Source organism: Engystomops pustulosus, chromosome 9, assembly GCF_040894005.1.
Source record: "Engystomops pustulosus chromosome 9, aEngPut4.maternal, whole genome shotgun sequence".
Classification (NCBI taxonomy): domain Eukaryota; kingdom Metazoa; phylum Chordata; class Amphibia; order Anura; family Leptodactylidae; genus Engystomops; species Engystomops pustulosus.
The window spans coordinates 11,728,240-11,752,820 of record NC_092419.1 but is presented as its reverse complement, the minus strand read 5'-3'; the positions used below and the strand labels follow the sequence as shown (position 1 = coordinate 11,752,820).

The 24,581-nt window shown below is 46.9% G+C and overlaps 1 protein-coding gene across 4 annotated transcripts in view; it reads left to right on the top strand.

The window, feature by feature from the left end:
• ACTN4 (actinin alpha 4) overlaps positions 1-20,476 on the top strand; it is a 37,734-nt gene extending 17,258 nt beyond the window's left edge. Inside the window, exons 2-22 of one of the 4 annotated variants that reach the window (XM_072124915.1) lie at positions 7,399-7,513; positions 7,599-7,718; positions 8,046-8,132; positions 8,210-8,297; positions 9,390-9,468; positions 9,554-9,635; positions 9,849-9,934; positions 12,227-12,319; positions 12,502-12,732; positions 13,625-13,772; positions 13,865-14,015; positions 14,661-14,769; positions 14,853-14,993; positions 15,079-15,261; positions 15,347-15,481; positions 17,697-17,876; positions 17,961-18,107; positions 18,425-18,505; positions 18,690-18,755; positions 18,876-19,034; positions 19,137-20,476. In XM_072124915.1, coding sequence (XP_071981016.1) covers positions 7,399-7,513; positions 7,599-7,718; positions 8,046-8,132; positions 8,210-8,297; positions 9,390-9,468; positions 9,554-9,635; positions 9,849-9,934; positions 12,227-12,319; positions 12,502-12,732; positions 13,625-13,772; positions 13,865-14,015; positions 14,661-14,769; positions 14,853-14,993; positions 15,079-15,261; positions 15,347-15,481; positions 17,697-17,876; positions 17,961-18,107; positions 18,425-18,505; positions 18,690-18,755; positions 18,876-19,034; positions 19,137-19,295 — 2,640 coding nt within the window. In that variant the 3' untranslated portion in view covers positions 19,296-20,476. Of the gene's footprint in view, positions 1-7,398; positions 7,514-7,598; positions 7,719-8,045; positions 8,133-8,209; positions 8,298-9,389; positions 9,469-9,553; positions 9,636-9,848; positions 9,935-10,247; positions 10,334-12,226; positions 12,320-12,501; positions 12,733-13,624; positions 13,773-13,864; positions 14,016-14,660; positions 14,770-14,852; positions 14,994-15,078; positions 15,262-15,346; positions 15,482-17,696; positions 17,877-17,960; positions 18,108-18,424; positions 18,506-18,689; positions 18,756-18,875; positions 19,035-19,136 lie in introns of all 4 variants that reach the window. The other 3 variants (XM_072124916.1, XM_072124914.1, XM_072124913.1) reach the window with 3 other exon arrangements.
• Positions 20,477-24,581: the final 4,105 nt, after the last annotated feature.

Here is a 24,581-nt window from a genome sequence, read left to right as displayed (position 1 = left end):
TGCGGGTGCCCATAGAGAGGGCTCTGAATGCCACATCTGGCACCCGTGCCATAGGTTCGCCACCACTGGTCTAGAAGTTAAATAATATACATATTTGTTATTTAAACTATAAATATCACAAAATGATGGTTTTTTTTGTCAAGGTGACACACCACCCAAGTTATGCTCGGTTTTTTGGCGAATTTTGACACGCCAAGCTCAAAAGGTTGCCCATCACTGCTCTAGTGTGTTATATAACCCCCTGAAGCTACTCCTTTCCCCTCCTCCCATACTGGTTCCATCATGATGGATGTTGTTGCTTTTTTCCCCAATAACCATGTTGTTTTTTTTTTTTTTTTTTTTTTTTTTTTTGCTGTACTGCTACCCCCAGACCTCCCCCTGCTATCCTACACTCCCAGTTGATATACTAGTTTTCCTAGTTTAAGCCGGAAGTTCTTGCAGACCGATTTGTGCAATGCTTTTCTACTGCCAAACCAGTTTGAGAAGCCATTGTGAGAGCTTGTAACTGTATGCATGAACCTATAAAAGGTGTCTGCGACCTGCACACTACATAGACTTCTTCTGCTGGGTCTCCGGTCCACAGTCCGCAGCCTTTCTATGTCCTGAGTGCGGGGGGGGGGGGGGCAGTGGATGCTGAGCAGATGGCTGGGCCTGTGTCTGTCCACTCCTGTGGTGTCTGTGATGTACTCTCCCTCACAGCTCTATGATCCCATATGTCCCAATACACCAGAGGTGGCACTAAGAGACCTCTGTGTGCCCAGAGTACACTATGGCCGCCTCCTGCAGTCCCAGACTACCCTGGATGTGCTACATCCTTGGCTATACGGGACTACAGAAGCGAGAAGTTATGGACAGGGCTGGATTATCCATTGGAGCTCCTGCTCTGGGCCCTGTAATTTTTCCTGTTCAGAGGAGCCTGGAGGGAAGCTAAAATAATTTAGCAAATTTCTCCTCTGCTGTATTCATGTCCTCAAGATGCCAAAAGGATTGAAAGCCGTGACAGAGCAGGGAGTAATAAATTGTATGCAATGTATCCACTAAATACTTTATTTTGGTTTTTAACTTACAAATTCAAATTTTAAAAAAAACAAGCATTTTTTTTTTGGTATATTATAGCTGTGATGGGGCTGTGCTTATATAGGATGACTACAAACTGAAGTATTTATAAGTGTGAAAACCACAGAAGCCTCCAGTATAGGCGCCTCAGTTCCTGTTAATGTATGGTCTTGCAGCCTCATCCATCTCTTTATTATTTTTGGTTTCTAGAAGTGTTTTTCATACAGTCTTTGCAGTGTAATAGCTGATTATACTCTTACACCAGGACCCTGATAGTCGGTGCAGGTTTTCTGTCCGCTACTACTTTGTATATTGACTTCTGTAGAGCACCCTGTCACACGACTGTACAGCTCTGTAGCAGGATCCATCTGTTATCCTGTGTGTAAAAGGTAGGGTTAGGTTGTACTGCCCCATATATGTCCCGACTTGCATCAGCCAAACTCTCTGATCACTTTACTTTGCAGGGAGGAAAGGATAGGATAGGGTTTGTCATATATTCCAATATGTGCTCCACTCATCTCTTCCAACTCTGGATGGATTGGATAGGTAGATGCTAGCGACTGACGACATTGCAAGTCATATTCTATACTGACATCTCATTAAAGCATAGCCATCCGACTACTGCTATATTCCCCCCCCCCTCCCCATATAGCACCCTACAGCCATGATTACTGCAGTTGTCTTAAAGGGAGCATGTCAGGTTGATATGTGACACCAAACCACCAATGGGTCTTTATGGACCTGGGTGTTGGTGTCCAAATCGCCCTGTATGAGTTTTCTCTGGTCACATGAAAAAAAACTTGTCTCTTTCCGAAATTTTGGAAATATCAACTCCAGTTACTTCCAGCCTTGTACCAACGACTCAAGAACTACCTGGAGATCTGCGTACTATAACCAGAGCTGAAAGCAATGTCTGGGTACACTCTTAATCCTGAATTACAGAAGATTAAATGTATGTGGTATATTCCTCATGACAGTAATTGCACATGTGGACATCTATGTGAAAAATAAAAAGGGTGGTTGTCTCCCATTCATTGGGGGACATTTATCAAAATTGACGGAGTCGTATAGTGCATATTAGACAATCCAGGCCTTCCCTCGGGGTAGTATTACACAGGCGTTGGCGCCCACGATTTCCTGTTAACTGCTCCTTTCCACCTAGAGACTTTTTAGCAGAATTGGTGTGAGATGGTAATCATTTGTCACTGGTTTTTGTGTAATACCTCCATAACATTAGCAGGTAGCAAATTTGCAGATTGGACCTTGGTAATTGTCAGTGCTTTGTCATTACTTGAACAATGGCCTCTAATGGTACATGATGGATAGTCTTGCTCTTCCAGAACTATATTCTATGACACCCCTCGCCCCCGCTTCTCCTCCTGTAATGTTTCTATATAGCATTCCTCAGATGTCACCAGCAGGACAGGCTTGGCGTGCCTATGACGTGTCCCTGTGCATTAGCGTTTACATTTTACAAGAGCCGAGTATACATTTGATGCATAGTTTCCGTCGGCTCGTGGTAATCCCTCATGTTCCCGTAATGCAAAAATCTGCCTCTCGTTTTTCAGTCCAATATGGAATTTACAAGTGTCTTGGCCAGAAAAGATTTGTCAGGGTTTGCTAACCGTGAGCGCGATCCAGCGGAAACGCTCAGCGGCAGGAAATATTTGTCTGCTGGGCCGGGGAGAGGCTCGTATGTGTGTCCTGCGAATACGGCTTCATTTCAACACCTCTTAGGCCGTCTGCAGACATGACTGCGACCACTTCCCCATTGTATTGGGAGGGAGGGGGTTATACATATATGTAGGGGGGGGTAGCTATTGCCGCTGTGAATCCAGCGCTGTCCCCACACATTCCTGACCTTCCTGTCCTATGTGGTTAACATTCCTGATGTCGCTTGATTATGTCTTGATGTGTGTGTTTTGCTGGATGCCGTCCCGGTCAGGAAACACTACATCATTCTCAGGGAAAACTTGTTTCTGCTTCTGTGTTCTTGTTATTTTTCCCAAAAAAACTGATCATTATTGAAGGTTTCATGATGTTTCGTCCTCTGTGGAGCTACTTACTTCACTGCCGTGAACTCTCTGCCTTCCTGCCTGCCCCTACCTTCCCGAATGATAAGGTGCTTACAAAGTTTAGGGACGGAGCAGGACTTTTATGACTGGTGCCCGGGCTTCCTGCCGCACCTCGCTCTGCTGTGGATTTTATTAGAGTCCAGGAAGCCGCTTGGTGGTTTCCCTTGTAAAATAAAGGGTTGAATTGCAACTTCAAATGCAAAAGAGCTTGCATCTTATTATGCTGCCCGATGCTTTAGGAGGTCTTTCTCCCATTGATAAACATGACTATGGAATATGTCAGTGCCCCATTCTCCCCGACCACCCCCTCCCCAACAAAATGCAACTGTTTGTCCAGCAAGAAAGCGCACACATCACTAGTGGATTCAGATTTACAAGCAGAGGCTTTGATGCCACATTCATGGGAATCTTTCACCCCCCTCCTTGTTCAGATGAATGAAAGATTTCACGACTTGCCTGTGCCACATTCCTCCGGGCTGAGCTAATGCCAGCCACGCTGGATCGCCCCAGGCAGGAGGGTGGGGAACAGCTGGCCCCATCCTTGTGTGCTGATCCAATGTTTACCTGGTACCGGCTCAGTAAACGCCAGGACCCCAGAGACGGTTTGTGCCGGTTATCAAGTTTATTAAAAGTTTACTAAAACTAATTGCCTCTTCTTGCAGACTTGAATCGAACCACTTTGTTTCATTGTCATTCATCCTTATCAGCTGCAAGTTTGTTGCGATGTAAAATTGTATTCTGGGTATTTGGGGGCAGGAAGATATTTAGGACGTGCATTTTGCTCTTGAAACTTGTTTCTATACATGTGAACACGCCCCAAACGTCCTTCATTGGTTACTATCAATTTGCTATATAATGTAATCAATGTAATCAGTATACTTATGTATTGGGTAATCTAGAGACAAGTGGTCCCCAGAATGCAATGACCTGTATGGAAATGATCCATTTACTTATTCTATAAACCTCTCCTGTTCAAAGGTCCCTTCTTTCCCCTATGTTGTAACAAAATGTCATAAATGTTCCTATATTCAGTTTTTGTGCAGAACTCCGTACACCCAGTTCACCAATTAGGAATAAAACATCGGAAATTCATTCCCATTTTTTTTCCTGACTCCTCCTAGGACGTCCCTACAGAAGGGTATTGGCGGCTCCTCCAGTGCACAATAAACCTTACAGCGCTTTAGAGACGTGTGTAAATCTCCTCCGGACCACACATGGGTCTATTCCCTCGTGTGTGTGCGCGACCTACGTTCTGGGGTGATGCACGGCGTGATGTATACATGATCCCTGGCTGGGGTGGGTTATTAGAATTGGGGCTGAATCTCTTGATAAGCGATTAGTGTATAGTAAGACCTTTTAATGGGGCTCTTCTAGGAGGTCCTTACAGCCAGCTGTACAACCCCAGGCGCTGACCCTTATCATTAGACATATGCAATGTCTACAGCTGTTGGCCCTTTACTCATGCACAGCTATTCTATCCCATCTCCCATGTGTATTCATGGTGACATAAGACCACATACAGAATACATGTTAGGATTGACTGGTACACATCAGCTTGGCAGCTGTACACTGCCTGACTAGGCCTATCTGAAGAAATTGCTTATGCAAAGTTCTTTGCAGGACTCGTTTTGACCCACAGCGAAGAATAACACTTTAATTTCTATAACTACCCATGCCTGGTGATTTTTCTATCTACAATTCATTCAGTAACTCCAGAGCAAACTATGAATTTGCATTCTTCTCTCTATAAGCTCGAGCCTTGTTTTCTCCGTGACGTTGATGCAGATTAGCGCAGAGGGTTGCGCGCGCCAAAAAGTGACTGCATTAGGTGTGGCAGGAGGTAATGAGCGCAGGGTAAGTCCTTGTATAGAGAGGACAGGGTGTGTGCGATGGGGGAAGTGCTGGTGACTGCAGCCGGTTCACATTCCTTACACCTCACCTGCCCCCTCCTCAAGGACGTCCCTATCCAACTCGTGAAACTATGACCTGGAAGGTGCAAGAATGTCAGGAATTAGAGAATTTGCGTGCTCTCGTTGGGCAGGTCTCCCGGGGAAGGGGACAGGGTGTTGTAAGAGTACAATGGAAACTTCTACACTGCCTGCCTGGTATGAGTAAGACGCTGCTGCAACAGGTGCTGCATCCAGGCATGTCCTCACCCTCGCCATATTGAGGGGTGTTGCCCGTAACGTCCCTTTCTACTCCACAACACCCTCCCTGTTCAGATTTTGCAATTAGAAAGGTATTCACACCTCCCTTACCCAACGAATTGCAGCAATGTGAAACTTGGAAAGGGCAGCAGAGGTGAATACAAAGAACATATTAAAATGTATTAAGGACGCAGCCTTGTTAGTGCTACATAAAAATAAAGTGCAAGTGGCATCTTGTGCACTGTGAGCCGGCAGCCAGGGGTTAAGCTGGATGCATTGTCTTTAGCTGTGAGATAATTGTGCGCCTATTTCAGGAGATGTGACTCAGTCTGGTGTATAAGGGGGGTGGGGACCCCAGGAAATGACCCAGAAATATGTCTGTCTTATTGGAGGTCTCTTGGCTGGCACCTAATTCCCCTACTGAGATGGTAGACACCCCCAGGCGCTGCCCAGCTGGCATGTCCTGGTTGGTGCCATGACATGAGACACTTATTCCATGTCACGCAATAATTCAGAGATCTTTGCTTTGCCCCATATTGTGAATCATTCATTCCCCGAGCTGAGGCCCTGGTGTAATAATTTACCCAGCCGTTCACTATGTGACATTCCTTATAAGCCAACATTAGCCTTTATGGCATGTGGTGAGGGCAGAGTCTGCCACCTGGAGCTCCATGCCAAAGGCCAAGGCGGAAGATGTTATAGAAACTTTAAGATCTGACTTAGTCGCCTCCCAAGACTGAGGTTTTCTAAATTCTGGCTCCAAAACCCTGGATGCAAACAAATAAAAGCCTGCACAATGCATAAAATATTCTTGGTCTGATATGTAGCGTCTCCACATTGAATACATTGTCACCGCCGAAATGTGATGAATCCTAGAGAATGAATTCAGCAAGAACTCTGAAATTATTTCTTTACTCAGTTATGGACCCGATCTCTATACCAGCTCAGTCTTTGTTCACACTAACAGAAGACACAGAGCTTTGACAGCCCGAACAGTCACGTGCTTCTACCCTTAAAAGGGTTTCCCAAGTTTTGTTATTCCCTCAACCCATACACGGGGAAAGGTACAAGAGTCTGTTTGGAGGGGATCCGACTGATGGACCCCACAGTTCCCAAGCATCGAGGTCCCATGTCATTAATTGAGGCAGCAGGTTGAGCTCATGTCCTGCCACTTCAGTCGATACTTTGGTAGTGAGAACATGACCCCTGGTCTTTCTGTACTAAGGGGGTCTGTTCTCTTTATCATTTGGGGTCTCCGCATTCAGACCACCACTGATCAGAGTCTGCCCAAATCCTTAGAGGAAATCTACCATTAAAATCCATCATGATAAACCAGGGACATTACTACAGCCCCGGAGCCTGGATCTATGAGTAATCTTCTATTTGTTATCAATGGCCGCCTCCTTTCCAAAATCAACTTTTATTATTATACTGGTGAGCCTGAATGGCTCTTGGTGGCATTACCTGAGCTCCTCTGTGCTGTTACACTGTACAGGAGGTTGCATCAGGCAGAGGTAGGGACGTGCTGTCAGAGCAGGGGGAGAGACAGTGTGACAACCTGTGATGCTGCAGCATATAACGTAAGCACTTCAGACTCCTAATTTTAAAAGTTGATTTTAGAAGGATGGAGGCCATGGATAAGAAATATGAGGATTAACACAGTCACGGGGCCTGGAGCTATGAGTAATGTCCCTGGGTTATTATGATGGATCCTGATTGTAGATTTTCTTTAATGTAAATCCTCTTGATATGAGTCCTATAGTCACATGTAATGTCATTTTGGATTTCCTGTGTAATTATTGGCCTTTTAAATGTTTTTAATTACCTCTATGGAAGTGTTACCATCACTACAGATGTCCCTGTGCTGCCGATTTTGTAGACACTTTGATAAGTGGATTTCTGTATTTATTTCTTCACTTCTAGCAGCCAAGGCTTCATGTCATCTCATCCATATTCACCAAAGCCGAGTACAAAGAATAGTTTCTTGTTTTTGCCTCTTGTGCCAGTATATTCATTGTCATGTGTATATCTATAAATTGCCAAAAAACTTGTCACCTGCCTCTATGTTGTTCCATTTATACCTTCAGTCCTATTAATGGAGCGGTCTCTTCTCTCCACAGACATTCACAGCTTGGTGTAACTCCCACCTGAGGAAGGCCGGCACCCAGATAGAGAATATAGATGAGGATTTCAGAGATGGGCTAAAACTCATGCTCCTCCTGGAAGTTATTTCAGGTGAGTTTTTAGCAAAGTGCCCAAAGACTAGAGGGTGTACGTGTCTGGTAACTAATTTCTGACTTGTCATTGTTCTATTTCCCAGGGGAGCGTCTTCCGAAACCAGAGCGAGGAAAGATGAGAGTCCATAAGATCAATAATGTTAATAAAGCGTTGGACTTCATTGCAAGCAAAGGAGTCAAGCTGGTCTCCATTGGAGCTGAAGGTAGGGGGACGTGTTATGTTTTTAGGCCTGGTCTTCATTGCAGCTTTCTGTAGCTCTGCAGATTGATTTTTAACTGTCCAGTGACTGCAGCTGTCCCTGCTAGCTTACATGTTGACATATTTCTTTTGTAAGGTAGTGCAATGGTTAAAGACAATGTGTAGCGCTATAGAAAGCCTCAGTATATCCCAGGCCTCCATACATCCAGCACAGGATACCGTTTTCATAAGTCTATGGTCACTGCTTGGTGGGGGGTTAATGCTGCAAGCTCCTGAGCCCGTGTGCAGTCAGTGTTCGGCTTGGAGTGCTTATGTTTTATCTTCCTTCCAGAAATTGTGGATGGAAATACAAAGATGACTTTAGGAATGATCTGGACCATTATCCTTCGCTTTGCCATTCAGGATATTTCTGTAGAAGGTGCGTGCTTTTACGATCTACAAATATTATGATCCAAATATCTTCCTTTTCCGCTGAACGTTTTGTTCTTTCCACAGAAACCTCTGCAAAGGAAGGATTATTGCTGTGGTGTCAGAGGAAGACTGCGCCTTACAAGAATGTCAATGTACAGAACTTCCACATCAGGTCAGGCTCTTTTCTGCAGAATATTGGCCCTCTCCATCCTTATTGGATTGTCATGGTGTCCGTGTGGTCTGCAGGTCAAATGTGAACACTCAGCCCAGTGCATACAACGTTTACCTGAAAATGCCTTTCCCAGTAGTGTCCTTGGCTTTAGCTCCACTCATAAAGACTAATCCTATTTAATAGAAATATGAATTTTTCAAACAAAAAATGTCCCTTGTCCCGTCACTGCTCATAAAATGGACTGTAGCCTGTTTCACTGAATGACAGACGTAGGAGTCTCAGAGGATTGCAGTGATTTGAGCTAACGTGGCGGATGGAAATCTACCATCAGAAACCTTTCTAATAAGGTAGATTTGATGGTAGGTACCTGCTTACCCGAATCTATATTTAGCTATTCCAAGTATACATCTTATCTAACTAATATGCTAATTTCTAGCAGAGGCTATGGGGGCGGGGACTAGCCTCTCCGGGCAGCGGGAGCAAAGGTTAATCCATGCCCAGTAGCCTCTGCAATCCCTCCCACCTGCTTGTCCCTTCTTCTTAGTCTGCCCAGAGAGGCTATTCCACGTGCCAGTAGCCTCTGCTAGAGATTGGCATATTAGTAAGATATACTGTAGTGTACTGTTTGGTGCACAAAGTATTCTCAGATTATGGTTTAGAAGGGCATTGGGAACCTACTATCAGATACACCTGAATAGGTAGAGTTCTGTCGGTAGGTTTCCTTTGACACCTGTGATTGGTGCCAGCACTGTATATGAAGAGGGCACAGTCTAATTCCTCTCCATACATCCTTAACATCACTGTGATGTATAGATCCGTCACGGGTCATCAAGGTGATGAATCCTTGTGCTGTATCCTAGTCACCATTTCTCTTCTGCTCAGTGTCTATACAAGTGTAAGAAGATTGAGTGCAGTTAGTTGCGTGCCATGTGTCGGAGCTACAGCGCCCGTATGTTCAGACTGTAAACGGGCAGCTGAGAGATTATGCACTAGGGAGTCTGAGAGCCTAATCCCCATAGATAACAGACTTTACTACAGTTTCCCTGTAACTAAATCTGTCTCGATGACTGACTGTTTCCCCTCCTGTTACAGCTGGAAGGATGGCCTTGCCTTTAATGCCTTGATTCACAGACACAGACCGGAGCTTATAGAATACGATAAACTGAGGAAGGTGAGAAAGGATCAGTCTCTGTCCAGTAATCCTGGAATGACCGTATCGTCCATCTTCTTACGCACCTTGTACTCTCTGCTCTTAGGATGACCCAGTCACTAACCTGAACAACGCCTTTGAGGTGGCCGAGAAGTATCTGGATATTCCCAAGATGTTGGACGCTGAAGGTATGGGACCCTCAAGCTGTGTCTTGATGATGAATTGTTATTGCAGATTTTTTTTTTTCTGGTGTTTTGGACTCCTGTCCATACTTGAAACCAACCTTTTGGATCTGATAAAACTTTGTTACACAATAATGGGAGGCTAGTGAGCTTCTAGCAGCTCTAAGCCCCTTTCCAATCACCCCTTACGGTTTTTCAACTTATTTCCTTCGTTCACAGACATAGTCAACACTGCTCGTCCCGATGAGAAGGCTATCATGACATACGTGTCCTCTTTCTACCACGCCTTCTCTGGAGCCCAGAAGGTAGTGTTTGGGGCGACCACAGCGCCCCCACCTGTCTCCTCTCCTGCGCTTTCTCTCTTCTGCATGCCTCATGTGCTTTTCTCGCAGTCGCGCGGCATGTTGTCATCTTGTGTCAGGAATCTTGTAGCTCGGATGTAGAAGGGTGACTGCACTCTTAGGGGAATAAGGAACTACTCCCGGCTCTTCATTCCTGGCACAGAGAAGAGGGCAGAGAGGTGCAGATCTGGGACAGGAAGCCCATAGCCCGGCTCCTGGCTGGTCCTGCACCACCTCCTCACCTGGCCACTTGTCCTTTTCTTTCCTCTTTGCACAGATATTGTGGGCACTCTCAGGCCTGATGAGAAGGCCATAATGACCTACGTTTCCTGCTTCTACCACGCTTTCTCTGGTGCTCAGAAGGTGAGCTGCTGCTGCTGCTACTACTGGCGTTTCTTACTTGGTGTTTAACCCTCGGAGTAACTTTCTTATTAATTACTAATAACCTGCAACATACTAATTATTTCCTATCAATACAAAAATCATCTCAATACCTGTCAACCTCAGATTCCGACCCGATAAAGTTTTCCTATATTGCCATTCTTGGAAAATGCATTTACTGTGTGACTAGAACATAATCTGACCTCCAAGTTGTCACTGTGCACGGTACTACAGTAATTGGGTTTAAGTTCTATATATCGTCGTGTGTCAAACTTGCTTCAAAATTATGCCACGTATGTAGTAATATAACTGAAAGACAATGCACATTTTATTTTGTTTAGTTGGTGGCAGTTTTTGGTTTTGCTGACCGGAGCATGTTCTGTATACAAGAAGGATTCGCTATGACGAGAACCGGGCTCCGCTAGTGATCCGTCACAGTAGTGTAACATGTAACTAGATTTTACCCCATTAACCCATCAGGTTGGGTATGGCATGTCCTTTCTAGAATTCCCTCTTTTTATGGAATTAATAAAATATCAGCTCATATGCAAACGAGCAGAGAAGAGTCAAATTTTACTATAGATTAGCCAAGAGATGCAGGGGGTGGGGCATCAGTGCCAGTGTCTAGAAACCTGCTTCAGGTGTCATATTAAAGGTAAGAATCTCCTCATTCAGATCACCCACAGCTTCGTCTGTATTTCTGGCTTTGTGGATCACAGAACCACATATTAGGTTCTATAGAAGTGACTCTCTCTCCCTGCAGCCTCTAAACTTGACTCCTGTCCGGTAAAATTATTCTTCTCTGCTCATTTTCACACGACTTTTGAGGAGATGCATTTTTTTTAAATGGATAAATGGGTTAGATTTTACAGAAATGCAGTGTGTAGCATCACCCTAAGGCCGGTTGCCCACAAGCAAGTTTAGTTTGGAAATCCCACCAGTATAGAGCTTTTTTGTTTGTTTTTTTTGTTCAGGACTGAACCTGTAGTCACTCGTGCATAACCAGTTTTAGGCTGCATTCACACGTTGCGTTTTAATTGTGTTTAGAAATGCAGTTCCAGAGCAGCGGGGACGACAGATGCGCCTACACCTCACATTTTGGATTGAGCAACCACTTGTTTGACCTGCAAATAATGCAATAATACTTCCTCCTACAAGCATTAAGGTCTAAACGCTTCTGTGTTCGATAGTAGCTCCTCCTCACTGCTCTTAAACTGTTTTAAAAAAATTGACAAATGGGCGTAAACACTCTGTCGATGAGAAGTCCTGTCAGTTTATTCAGAAGAAAAGCCCAAGTCGCTGCAGCAATGTTGCTGTGTTTAGAAAACTTCCCGGGGATTGTTGTAGTGATACATGATGATCCAGCACTAGTGCTTCCTCATAGGCCCACATCTATCAGAAACTGTGCAAAGTGCACTGTATGCAGTTTGCCTGTGTAGTGTGCAGGGGGCGCCCCTTGCACTGCCCACTTTTTTTTTTATAAATTAAATTTTTTTTGTGCACCTTTTAACATGGGACGTGCAACACAATTTTGTCAGACTTCCGGTGCTCTGTGCACTGTAACCCCCATTTCGGTGCAGGGTATAGTGCAGCTGCGACACAAATGTGTTGTAAACACTTTAAGTACAAGTACAAGGGGTGTGCACTGAGAAAAAATTGCAAAGTCAGAGGAAAAAAAACTAGTGCATGGGGTTTAATAACTGGGGGCTATTGTGTACGAGTATTTCTGCACACATGGATATAACTACACTGCAGGCGTCCAGGCTCTCATTTATTAGCCCCTGCTAGGTCCAGATTTTGAGGTTTATAATCTCAATCTTTCTATTATTGGATGTTATCAGATCTTCTTAAACATTTTGTGTGTCCTCCTTTTAGGCCGAGACGGCGGCCAACAGAATCTGCAAGGTCTTGGCTGTGAACCAAGAGAACGAACATCTGATGGAAGATTACGAGAAGCTGGCCAGTGATGTGAGTCCTTGTCTCCTCGGCTTTCCTGCGTCCCCCTTGTGCCTTATGTGAGGGGTATTTACACAGTGCTGTGCATCCACATCAATTAACCATCATCATGTGATCTGGCTCCATTTTTTGGTTTTGGTGCAATATTCAGTTTGGTTAATTACTACCGATTGACCCTTGTCCCCTTCTCTTAGCTCTTGGAATGGATTCACCGCACCATCCCATGGTTGGAAAATCGTCAGCCCGAGAAGACCATGAATGACATGCAACAAAAACTTGAAGACTTCCGGGATTACCGCCGAGTACACAAACCACCAAAGGTTCAGGAGAAATGCCAGCTGGAGATCAACTTCAACACCTTGCAGACCAAACTGAGGCTCAGCAACAGACCTGCCTTCATGCCATCAGAGGGCAAGATGGTGTCGGTGAGTGTCAGGATGACCACATACAAGGATAAGGTGGAGTCATGCACCTGTTATATAGTGTGACAATTTCCTTTCTATGGTACCGCATCACAGCGAGATTGCAGGATATTACGTCCAGCATTCACCGGCTCTGACACTTGGGATTGGAAAAGCTCCGATCCTGAGTGTTCAACACTACATGGGCAGCACTATGTAAGGAGCTGTAGAGCTCACTCTGCCACTCATCAGCACTGTACAGCTGCTATCATGGAGTGCCAATGACATCACAAATTAGCCGGGGGTCCACTGAAGTGTCAGAGCCGGCGAATGCTGGACGTAATGTCCTGCAAGGCTTCCTGTGTTAACTTTCTATTAGGCCAAGCCAGAGGCCTGGCTTGATGGACACCTACCTGTCTGTGACTGACAGTATATTACACTGTACAAGAAATCAAGTGATCTCCAGTCTGTGCCCCTTTTGTGGGACAAAGTATATACAAAGATATAAAAACTGTAAAAAAAAAAAAAAGTCACAAAAATTGCCCATTCCTTTAAAAAATTAAAGGAAACTTTCCAATATTCTGCACTTGCACCTCTGTACCAATCCAGTTAAAGTCATCATATCAATGCATGTGTGTAATTTATTTTTAAAAACATATATTTTATTTATTTTACAGAAAGGTTTAATAGCACAATTTTGAGTTTCATATGTTATTTAAAAAACCTACATTGTGTTTTGAAAAAAAACTCCATAATGCAATTTGGACAGAAATAAAAAAAAAAGATTATATCTTATAGAAGTCATTGACAGAAAAGTCCTAAACATTAATGTGGAAAACAGGAGTTAATATTGACCTTTTATTTATTTATTTTTTTTTAAACTTTCTTTGACGCTGCATATTTCTCCTTATTTCAGGACATTAATAATGGCTGGCAGCACCTGGAGCAGGCGGAGAAGGGCTATGAAGAATGGCTCTTAAATGAGATCCGTAGGTTAGAAAGATTGGATCACTTGGCTGAGAAATTTCGCCAGAAAGCCTCTATACATGAAAGCTGGACGGAGGGTGCGTAGTCTGACAGTATCACTCGATGTGTTTGGAGAAATAGCGGGTACTAAAGATTCTTAAAAATCACATCTTTATTTAACTCTTAATAGGTAAGGAGGCCATGTTGACACAGAAGGACTATGAGACGGCCACTCTTGCGGAGATCAAGGCTCTGCTGCGAAAACACGAGGCCTTTGAGAGCGACCTGGCAGCCCACCAGGACCGCGTGGAGCAGATTGCAGCCATCGCACAGGAGCTGAAGTGAGTCATAAAACACGGCTGCATCAGTCTACAGGTTGTGTGTCGTGTTGCAGCTCATCTCCGTAGAAGTGGACGGAGGTCAATACCACTCACAGCCTGAGGACAGGAGTGGCGCTACCCATCCAAAACCCCAGCCCCTAAAATCTATTGGAAAGTTGACACCCCGGCCTTTATTTATTGGGAAACTCAAAACCATTGCAGTAGCTGGCGGTGCTCAATTATTCACTACAGTGTTTATAAAGCCTGTGCCAGCATGGGTATCCCCTGGCATATTATTCTGTGTAGCTGGAGGCTGCACAGGGAGGATTATTAGTAATACTTTGAGGTTTGATCTTTTTAAGGCTTTGAACACTTTGAGACCTGCACAGATGGCTTTGTAGTTGTGATGCCACGTGGGTTTTGTGTGTGCGCCCCGGCATAGGTGTGTAACGCCACAGAGCGATCATTGTCTCGTCTCCTCGCACGCCGTTATTATAAGACATTCCAAGGCCGGATTTCCACAACTTTACATCTCTGAGCTTGCCTCGGCTGCAGTGAATAGATCCTTTTATTTCACGTTGTGTGGGGGCTGGGTGGATGTGTGTCTCCCCACCATATCCAGCTTATGCCCTTGTAACCTCTCATCATCATCTTCTTTTTTTCCAGTGAACTTGACTATTACGACTCCCCCAGTGTAAATGCACGTTGCCAAAAGATCTGTGACCAATGGGATGTGCTGGGGTCTCTGACGCACAGCAGACGGGAATCCCTAGAGGTAAGGACAGCCATGATCTTGCACTGCAGTGATGTTACACTTTCCTCCTTCTTGCTTACTTATTCATCGCTCGCTTTTTGTAGCAAACAGAGAAGCATCTGGAGGCCATAGACCAGTTGTATCTGGAATATGCAAAACGAGCGGCCCCATTCAACAACTGGATGGAAGGGGCTATGGAAGACTTGCAAGACATGTTTATTGTGCACACCATTGAGGAGATTGAGGTAAAGGGGATGCAAAGTTTATTAACCGTGCCGTCATCAGGGTCTGTAAACATAGAGATAACATGGCTGATGCGTTGTATCGCAGGGGCTTATCGCCGCTCATGAGCAGTTCAAGTGCACACTGCCGGACGCTGATCGCGAGAGAGAAGCCATTCTGGACATCCAGGCCGAGGCACAGAAGATTGCAGATTACAACCATATCAAGCTAGCATCCGGGAACCCCTACACCTCCGTCACTCCACAGACCATCAACTCCAAGTGGGAGAAGGTAGGTGTTAGTGGCACAGCTGGAATAAAGTGTAACTAGGTCACAAACACAGATCCATAATGCATGCATTCCTTTATGGTACCAGGTCCAGCAGCTGGTTCCTAAGCGAGACGGCGCCCTGAAGGGAGAGCAGGACAAGCAGCAGTCCAACGAGCGTCTACGTCTGCAGTTTGCTAACCAAGCGAATGTGGTGGGACCCTGGATTCAAGCCAAGATGGAGGTAGAGAATACGGCTCTAGTATTATCACACGTCTCTGATTACTACTTGTGTTAGGTCCAGTGCGCCTCCCAGTGTATGAGCTTTGGTACTACACGTGATTGTGCTGGATCCACATCTACAAAAGCCTAATGCAGAGGTCCCCAAACTACGGCCCGCGGGCCGTTTCTATCCGGCCCCCCTCTTATTGAGCACTTGGAGTGCCACTGGGCTGGCACTCATGGCCGGCGCCAGCACCCGGCTTACCCAGGCAAGTGCCGGGGCCCCAGAGCTTCCAGAGGGGCCCACGGCGCACGCTGGCCCGATCTTAAAACTCAATTACATCGGCTACCTTGTGCCGCCGATGTAATTGAGAGCCGGCGTGCTGGCGCAGGTGACGGGGTGGCGCTGCAAGCGGGACCCTCCAAGGACTCTGCAAGTGACAGGCAGAGCGTCTCTGTGCAGGACGCTGGCCGGCGACGTCATGACCTCACGCCGCCAGCGTCCCTGCTGCTGCACAGAAGACGCTGCCCTGAAGATTGCGGCCCCAGAAGAGGTGAAGAGGAGCGCGGGATGGAGCCCTGGACCTGCATGAGGTGAGTTAACGTTTATTATTTTTCTACTGCCCACTATATGGTTGCTAATCTGAGGGGCCGTGTGCTACATTAATTTTTTCGCTTCACACCTTCTAAAATCTATAACGTTTCCATTTTCCCGTGTACAGAGCTGTGTGAGGGCTTTATTCTGCATGACAAACTTTACTTCTCAGTGACGCTATTTATTATTCCTTGCCGTGTACTGGGAAGCTGGAAAAAAAATCCAAATGCGGGGAAATTGGCGAAAAAACGCATTTGTGTCACTTTATTGTGGGCTCAGTTTTTTTCCATATATGTAGGTTTTATTGCATTTTAATACAATTGAAAACGTTTTCATACTGTAGGCGCTGTGTGTGAGATGACGTTTTCATTGCTACCATTTTGAGGACTGCAACTTTTTGATCACTTTTTATGAAAAAAAAAAAAATGTATGTGATGATGTAAAGGTGGCGTTTTGGCTAATTGGGCGCGGCGGTCGGGCAGGGGCCTCCGTCTGTCCAGACAGGAAGCTCCTGCCCGTCACTGTATAGTGCTCGATGCGGCTGGAAACGGCTCGAGCTCTATTACTGCAGGTGGAGCGATGTGGCCGGAAGACAACCCCGGCGCACATCGCTACTTGAACCTGGATGCATCATCACGCGGGAAAGAAGACGCAGGAGCCAGTGGTGAGTATAGGATTGATTTATTTTTTTTAATTTTTTAATTTTTTGTAAAACAGCCGTAATAAGATTGTGGCAGCCGGGGGCCCAATATATGAAATAATTAATTATGGGGCCATTATAGAAAATAATTAATGGAGGGGTAGCATAGGGAATGATTAATTATGAGGGGCAGAATATGAAATATTAGTGGGGGCAGTATAGGGAATAGTTAATGGTGGAGGGGCAGCATGGGAAATAATTAATGGTGGGGGCAGTATAGGAAATAATTAATTATGAGGGGCAGTATAGGAAATAATTAATGGTGGAGGGGCAGTATAGGAAATAAATGGTGGAGGGGCAGCATAGGAAATAATTAATGGTGGAGGGGCAGCATAGGAAATAATTAATGGTGGAGGGGCAGCATAGGAAATAATTAATGGTGGAGGGGCAGCATAGGAAATAATTAATGGTGGAGGGGCAGCATAGGAAATAATTAATGGTGGGGGGGCAGCATGGGAAATAATTAATGGTGGGGGGCAGCATAGGAAATAATTAATGGTGGAGGGGCAGCATGGGAAATAATTAATGGTGGGGGGCAGCATGGGAAATAATTAGTGGAGAGGGGTTAATTTGGGCCAATATATAAAATGGTTCACAAGGGGGTGCAGTATATTAAATAATTACTATGGGGGGACCCAGTGTATTACGGATGCGGTCAACTGTACCACGAACGCTGTGTTTTCAAGGAAGTTCTTTTTTTTTTTTTTTAAACTTTAGTCCGGCCCTCCAACAGTCTGAGGGGGATAGTAAACGGCCCCCTATGTAAAAAGTTTGGGGACCCCAGGCCTAATGAATAGTGAACTTTCTTAATTGAGTCATGTAAGGCGGGAATCCGTTATTAGGAGAAGCAATGATTGGTTTTGCTGCTGCATCTCCACCCAGTGGAACCCAATATCAAAATTTGACTTAATTATGAACTCTAAGCACCTATATTAATTTCAGGGGGTTGGGAGAATCGCCATTGAGATGCACGGCACCCTGGAGGATCAGATGAGTCACCTGAAGCAATACGAACAGAGCGTCATAAACTACAAGCCCAACATAGACAAGCTGGAGCAGCAGCATCAGCTCATCCAGGAGGCCTTGATCTTCGACAACAAGCACACGAACTACACCATGGAGGTGAGAGCCCGGAACATGGAGTCTCTTCACGACCGACCTCGCCTCTTGAGCTCTTCCCTAATCTGTTACTCTGTCCTTTTGCAGCATATCCGTGTAGGTTGGGAACACCTACTGACCACCGTTGCAAGGACCATAAACGAGGTGGAGAACCAGATGCTGACACGTGACGCCAAGGGAATCAGCCAGGAACAAATGCACGAGTACAGAGCATCCTTCAATCACTTTGATAAGGTGAGGGGGGGGATTCGGGAAGTAGATGCCTTTCTGGTTAGGTTAGTAGGAAGGTTCGGGATCCCATTTCATTACATCTCACATGTCCCTACTCTTGTCCATCCAGAGATTTGGAGTCCTCGGAGCACCCCCTCATGTCTCCAGGCCATTGTATGCATTCTGTAACGTAATGTTTTGTTTCTCTTCCATTGTCCACGGTTTCCACCCATCGCCTTGCTCTCCATTTCATGGCCTCTGTCTCCCGCCCACCACCGCTTGCTCTCTCCGGGCCTCCATGTCCTTTCCCCACCACCACCACCACGTTCTACTCATGACAGGATCATACGGGTGCCCTGGGACCTGAAGAATTCAAAGCTTGTCTCATCAGTCTGGGCTATGATGTGGAGAATGACAAACAGGTACCACATGCTTTGTGCTATGCCCAACTAATGCTCTGCCGCTTCTCTCCTTTCTCTGTCTCCTCGTTCTTCCGTTGCTTCTATCTCGTTCATTGTTTTCCTTCTCTCCTCCGCTCCGTCTATCTGTCTCCTGTTTTTTTTTTTTCTTCTGCTGGATGTTGTTTATTACTGTTTCTTGGAAAAGAAGAGAATTTCTGCTCTGGATGCTGATGACTTTCGGGCTCTGCTTATATCCACTGGATACAGCTTGGTATGCGCCTCCCCTCTCTGTCCTGTCATTTAGCCTCTGGTGTTTCCTTTAGTATTACACTTTTTAGTTCTTCTTTTACGCCTTTCACCCATCCTGATCTGTTTGGTTGCCTCACGTCAGGGCGATGCCGAATTTCACCGTATCATGGCCAGCGTTGACCCCAACAATTCTGGCATGGTGACGTTCCAGGCGTTCATCGACTTCATGTCGCGGGAGACCACAGACACCGACACTGCAGATCAGGTCATTGCATCCTTTAAGGTCCTCGCTGGGGACAAGGTAAGTGGCTGCAGTGTATTATGTCGTCTGGTATACAATAGATTTTTCTCGTTGTATTACAAATTTTAACAAATTTTTTTTTTTTTTTTTTTGTTTCGTCAGAATTACATCACGGAATCAGAGCTGCGCCGGGAGCTGCCACCCGATCAAGCAGAGTATTGCATCTCCCGTATGGCCCCCTACCACGGTCCCGATGCAGTGCCTGGAGCACTGGATTACATGTCCTTTTCTACTGCATTGTACGGCGAGAGCGACCTGTGAGCTGGACGGGGAGAGATCTACACTGCCCTAGCACCCTCCATCAGCTGCAGAAGGGGAGAAGCGCCGGATGGTCAGGGGGAGATCACTAGCATCCTCCCTGCGAAGGGGGAGAGGGAGGGGATCACATTAGCTTTCATTCCCTTTGCAAGGAGGGAGGAGAAGACGGAGCAGAAGTTGCAGGACCACTCCTCCCCCCCCTTTTGCAAAGCTATCTATGCAATGGCTAAGGGGCAGGGGTGCTTCCATAGACTGCGCTTCTGGGGTATCTCTCTTTTTTTCATATCTCGCACCTTGTACAGTTCTGTTAGACCCCTCTCTCTCTCTCTCCCCCTTCCTTTTGGGTTATTTATTCCTAGTCCTACAAATCTCTGCGAGGGGCATGCGGTCCGTGCCTGCGCAGTCCAAGTACTAACGCCGTCTTCTTCCCTTATTCATCAGTTTCATAATGCAGCGACCTCCACGGTGAGGTCCTGACACAGAGGGCTCCGCACTGCAGGCAGGGGAGAGATCCATATTCCGGGGGGGGTGCTTTATGTCCCCCAGCTGTTTTACCATATAATATTTTAAGAGGGTTGGGCAGGGGCGCACACACACCAGTCAGCTGGTATCTGAGACAGACCAGAAGAGACGGCCACGTCATTCCACGTCGCACATTCCGTGTCACGATTTGCATGACCCTTCGGCGACGGTCACACATTCCCGGGATGCATTACCCCCCTACCCCCCCCCCCCCCCCCCAATTTTTCTTTTGTATCCTGAACATTCGCATCGGATCATGAATTTCGTTCTGTTCCTCGTCTTGATACTTTCTTAGCCCCTATCATGGTTTTTATTTTTTGTTTTTTTTCCCCTAAGGACCAAAAAAAAAAAATTATTATAATAAAGTAAAACTTTAAGAGGAGGGTTACTATTTACTTAATTTAGGGGGATTTATGATATAAATATATATTCACCTAGCAAAACCTATATTTGCAGTTTTTTTCTTTCTTCTAAATAATAATAAAAAAAAAACAAAAAAGGTTGCTGATTGTTTATCACGAGGTCTGTAACATTCCTTTATCTCATCCTTTTTATACCAGCGGCCCACCAGGAGCAATGTCAGGGGGCAGCGTCTCTTTCTATCATTCCTGCACCTCCTACAACTCCGTACAGAACAATAAAAAGTAATATTTTTAAGATAAGCATCGGCTTTTGTGTATTTATTTGCACTATACTATGTTAAAGCGCCGCCTGGTGGTCAGTTTGTGTAACGCCGTGCATGTCCACCTAATGAGCCCAGTGCTGGTGGACGCACAATCTCACACTCTGTCTGCAGGCAGGTCCCTGAGCAGATCAAACATTAGAAATGTGGTTTGCCCTGTTTGTCAGGACAGGAGCAGTCTCTGCAGTAATGAAGCAGAATAAGAGGGAACTAAATTTTTAGAAGGGGATTGAGGCCGATTATGACCTGATTCCTGTTTCTAGCAACACCAAAGAGGACTTGGTGGTGTGTGTGTGGGGGGGTGAGCTCATTTTAATGGTACGTATTATTGTGTTTTAGGATTGTTATGGACATGTGATATAAAGGGACAATCTATATGTAACATGACTGTAAACCCCTTTACATTACCCAATCCCCTTTATTACAGTAAGATCCATCTATATGGACATTTCATTTGAGAGCATCCGCATTACAATGTAATGAAGGGCCTGGGAGTTGCGTCTCTTTATCATGTGCCATCAAAGGGACCAAATGTAATTGGGTGATGGACTCTTGGGCAGTTTATGGATTTGTTTGCCCAATTCCTTTCATTATTCCCAATTTGAGCAGATAAAAGTTCCGGGGGGTTGGTTTGAGTGGTGGTGTCTGCATTTTGGAAGAGTTTGATGTGAGGAGAACTTTAAAATCTTTAACTGCATCTGAATTGTTTTGTTCAAAGGACCAAAATCTCTTTCCGAAAATTAATGGACCCAACTGTGAGTCTAAAAGTGCTGAGGAGATCTGGCAGTCGCCTATTTTACCGCCTGTTTCCATTGTCATGACCTAAATTGTTTTTTTGTTTTTTTTTGTACTTTGCTATACAGGCAATCCCTGGGTTACATATAAGATTGTAGTTTCTAAATTTTTTGCTGTAATTGGACCAAAAATTATCAATAAAGCTTCATTTTTGCAACCTGGGACTATAGTAACAGCCAGAGACTTACAGTGGACAGAGGGGGTCGTCTGTAAGTCGGGTGTCCTTAAGTAGGGGACCGACTGTATATGGCAGCAGAGTCCGCCTGGGCCCCAAATTAATCTGGGATCGTAAACCGTTTATGGAGGAAACAAGAAATGGGGCCGTGTAGTGACCCACTACCCGGAGAGACTGAGACCAGGGTTCAGACAATAGGATTAAAATAAACTAGTTTGTTATGGACTACGAAAATACAAAGAAAATTATACAGGAAAAATAGTCACAAATATAGAAAATTCATAATAGTTATTAGGATAATATTTATAGTAAATAATATAAAGGCAAACAAGTAATTGGTAAAATAAGTATAAAATATTTCTACATAAACAAAGTAAGTCATAAAGTTGTGTAGACAGTGATGTGACGATTATAATGAGTCATAAAATTAATCATAGTATCAGTTTATACAGATGAAATAAGACACTTGTCCATCAAGTTCAACCAAGGAAGGGAAGGGATTGGATGAGGAAGGGATTTAGGGGAAACAATTCTATATAACATAACAATCAATGTTATTTAGGTGTAAAAAGGCATCTAGACCCTTCTTGAAGCTCTCCGCTGTCCCTGCTGTGACCAGCGCCTGAGCTCTCTGCTGTCCCTGCTGTGACCAGCGCCTGAGCTCTCTGCTGTCCCTGCTGTGACCAGCGCCTGAGCTCTCTGCTGTCCCTGCTGTGACCAGCGCCTGAGCTCTCTGCTGTCCCTGCTGTGACCAGCGCCTGAGCTCTCTGCTGTCCCTGCTGTGACCAGCGCCTGAGCTCTGTGCTGTCCCTGCTGTGACCAGCGCCTGAGCTCTCTGCTGTGACCAGCGCCAGAGCTCTCTGCTGTCCCTGCTGTGCTGTGCTCCTGAGCTCTCTGCTGTCCCTGCTGTGACCAGCGCCTGAGCTCTCTGCTGTGACCAGCGCCTGAGCTCTCTGCTGTCCCTGCTGTGACCAGCGCCTGAGCTCTCTGCTGTCCCTGCTGTGACCAGCGCCTGAGCTCTCTGCTGTCCCTGCTGTGACCAGCGCCTGAGCTCTCTGCTGTCCCTGCTGTGACCTGCGCCTGAGCTCTCTGCTGTCCCTGCTGTGACCTGCGCCTGAGCTCTCTGCTGTCCCTGCTGTGACCTGCGCCTGAGCTCTCTGCTGTCCCTGCTGTGACCTGCGCCTGAGCTCTGCTGTCCCTGCTGTGACCTGCGCCTGAGCTCTCTGCTGTCCCTGCTGTGACCAGCGCCTGAGCTCTCTGCTGTCCCTGCTGTGACCAGCGTCTGAGCTCTCTGCTGTCCCTGCTGTGACCAGCGCCTGAGCTCTCTGCTGTCCCTGCTGTGACCAGCGCCTGAGCTCTCTGCTGTCCCTGCTGTGACCAGCGCCTGAGCTCTCTGCTGTCCCTGCTGTGACCTGCGCCTGAGCTCTCTGCTGTCCCTGCTGTGACCAGCGCCTGAGCTCTCTGCTGTCCCTGCTGTGACCAGCGCCTGAGCTCTCTGCTGTCCCTGCTGTGACCAGCGCCTGAGCTCTCTGCTGTCCCTGCTGTGACCAGCGCCTGAGCTCTCTGCTGTCCCTGCTGTGACCAGCGCCTGAGCTCTCTGCTGTCCCTGCTGTGACCAGCGCCTGAGCTCTCTGCTGTCCCTGCTGTGACCAGCGCCTGAGCTCTCTGCTGTCCCTGCTGTGACCAGCGCCTGAGCTCTCTGCTGTCCCTGCTGTGACCAGCGCCTGAGCTCTCTGCTGTCCCTGCTGTGACCAGCGCCTGAGCTCTCTGCTGTCCCTGCTGTGACCTGCGCCTGAGCTCTCTGCTGTCCCTGCTGTGACCTGCGCCTGAGCTCTGCTGTCCCTGCTGTGACCTGCGCCTGAGCTCTCTGCTGTCCCTGCTGTGACCAGCGCCTGAGCTCTCTGCTGTCCCTGCTGTGACCAGCGCCTGAGCTCTCTGCTGCCCCTGCTGTGACCAGCGCCTGAGCTCTCTGCTGTCCCTGCTGTGACCAGGGCCTGAGCTCTCTGCTGTCCCTGCTGTGACCAGGGCCTGAGCTCTCTGCTGTCCCTGCTGTGACCAGGGCCTGAGCTCTCTGCTGTCCCTGCTGTGACCAGGGCCTGAGCTCTCTGCTGTCCCTGCTGTGACCTGCGCCTGAGCTCTCTGCTGTCCCTGCTGTGACCAGCGCCTGAGCTCTCTGCTGTCCCTGCTGTGACCAGGGCCTGAGCTCTCTGCTGTCCCTGCTGTGACCAGCGCCTGAGCTCTCTGCTGTCCCTGCTGTGACCAGCGCCTGAGCTCTCTGCTGTCCCTGCTGTGACCAGCGCCTGAGCTCTCTGCTGTCCCTGCTGTGACCAGCGCCTGAGCTCTCTGCTGTCCCTGCTGTGACCAGCGCCTGAGCTCTCTGCTGTCCCTGCTGTGACCAGCGCCTGAGCTCTCTGCTGTCCCTGCTGTGACCTGCGCCTGAGCTCTCTGCTGTCCCTGCTGTGACCAGCGCCTGAGCTCTCTGCTGTCCCTGCTGTGACCAGCGCCAGAGCTCTCTGCTGTCCCTGCTGTGACCAGCGCCTGAGCTCTCTGCTGTCCCTGCTGTGACCTGCGCCTGAGCTCTCTGCTGTCCCTGCTGTGACCAGCGCCTGAGCTCTCTGCTGTCCCTGCTGTGACCAGCGCCTGAGCTCTCTGCTGTCCCTGCTGTGACCAGCGCCTGAGCTCTCTGCTGTCCCTGCTGTGACCAGCGCCTGAGCTCTCTGCTGTCCCTGCTGTGACCAGCGCCTGAGCTCTCTGCTGTCCCTGCTGTGACCAGCGCCTGAGCTCTCTGCTGTCCCTGCTGTGACCAGCGCCTGAGCTCTCTGCTGTCCCTGCTGTGACCAGCGCCTGAGCTCTCTGCTGTCCCTGCTGTGACCTGCGCCTGAGCTCTCTGCTGTCCCTGCTGTGACCTGCGCCTGAGCTCAGCGATTTCACAGATTCACAGTTCTCATAGTAAAGAAGCCTCTGGTGATTAAACCTTGTTTCCTCCAGATGGAGACAGTGTCCCCTCGTCACAGATAAATATATGTTATGCATTAGGATATGGGAACACAGTATATGTGGCGGCTTCATATTAAGAGGAGGAGAATAGTTAAGAGGGTTGAGCCTCACAAATCCA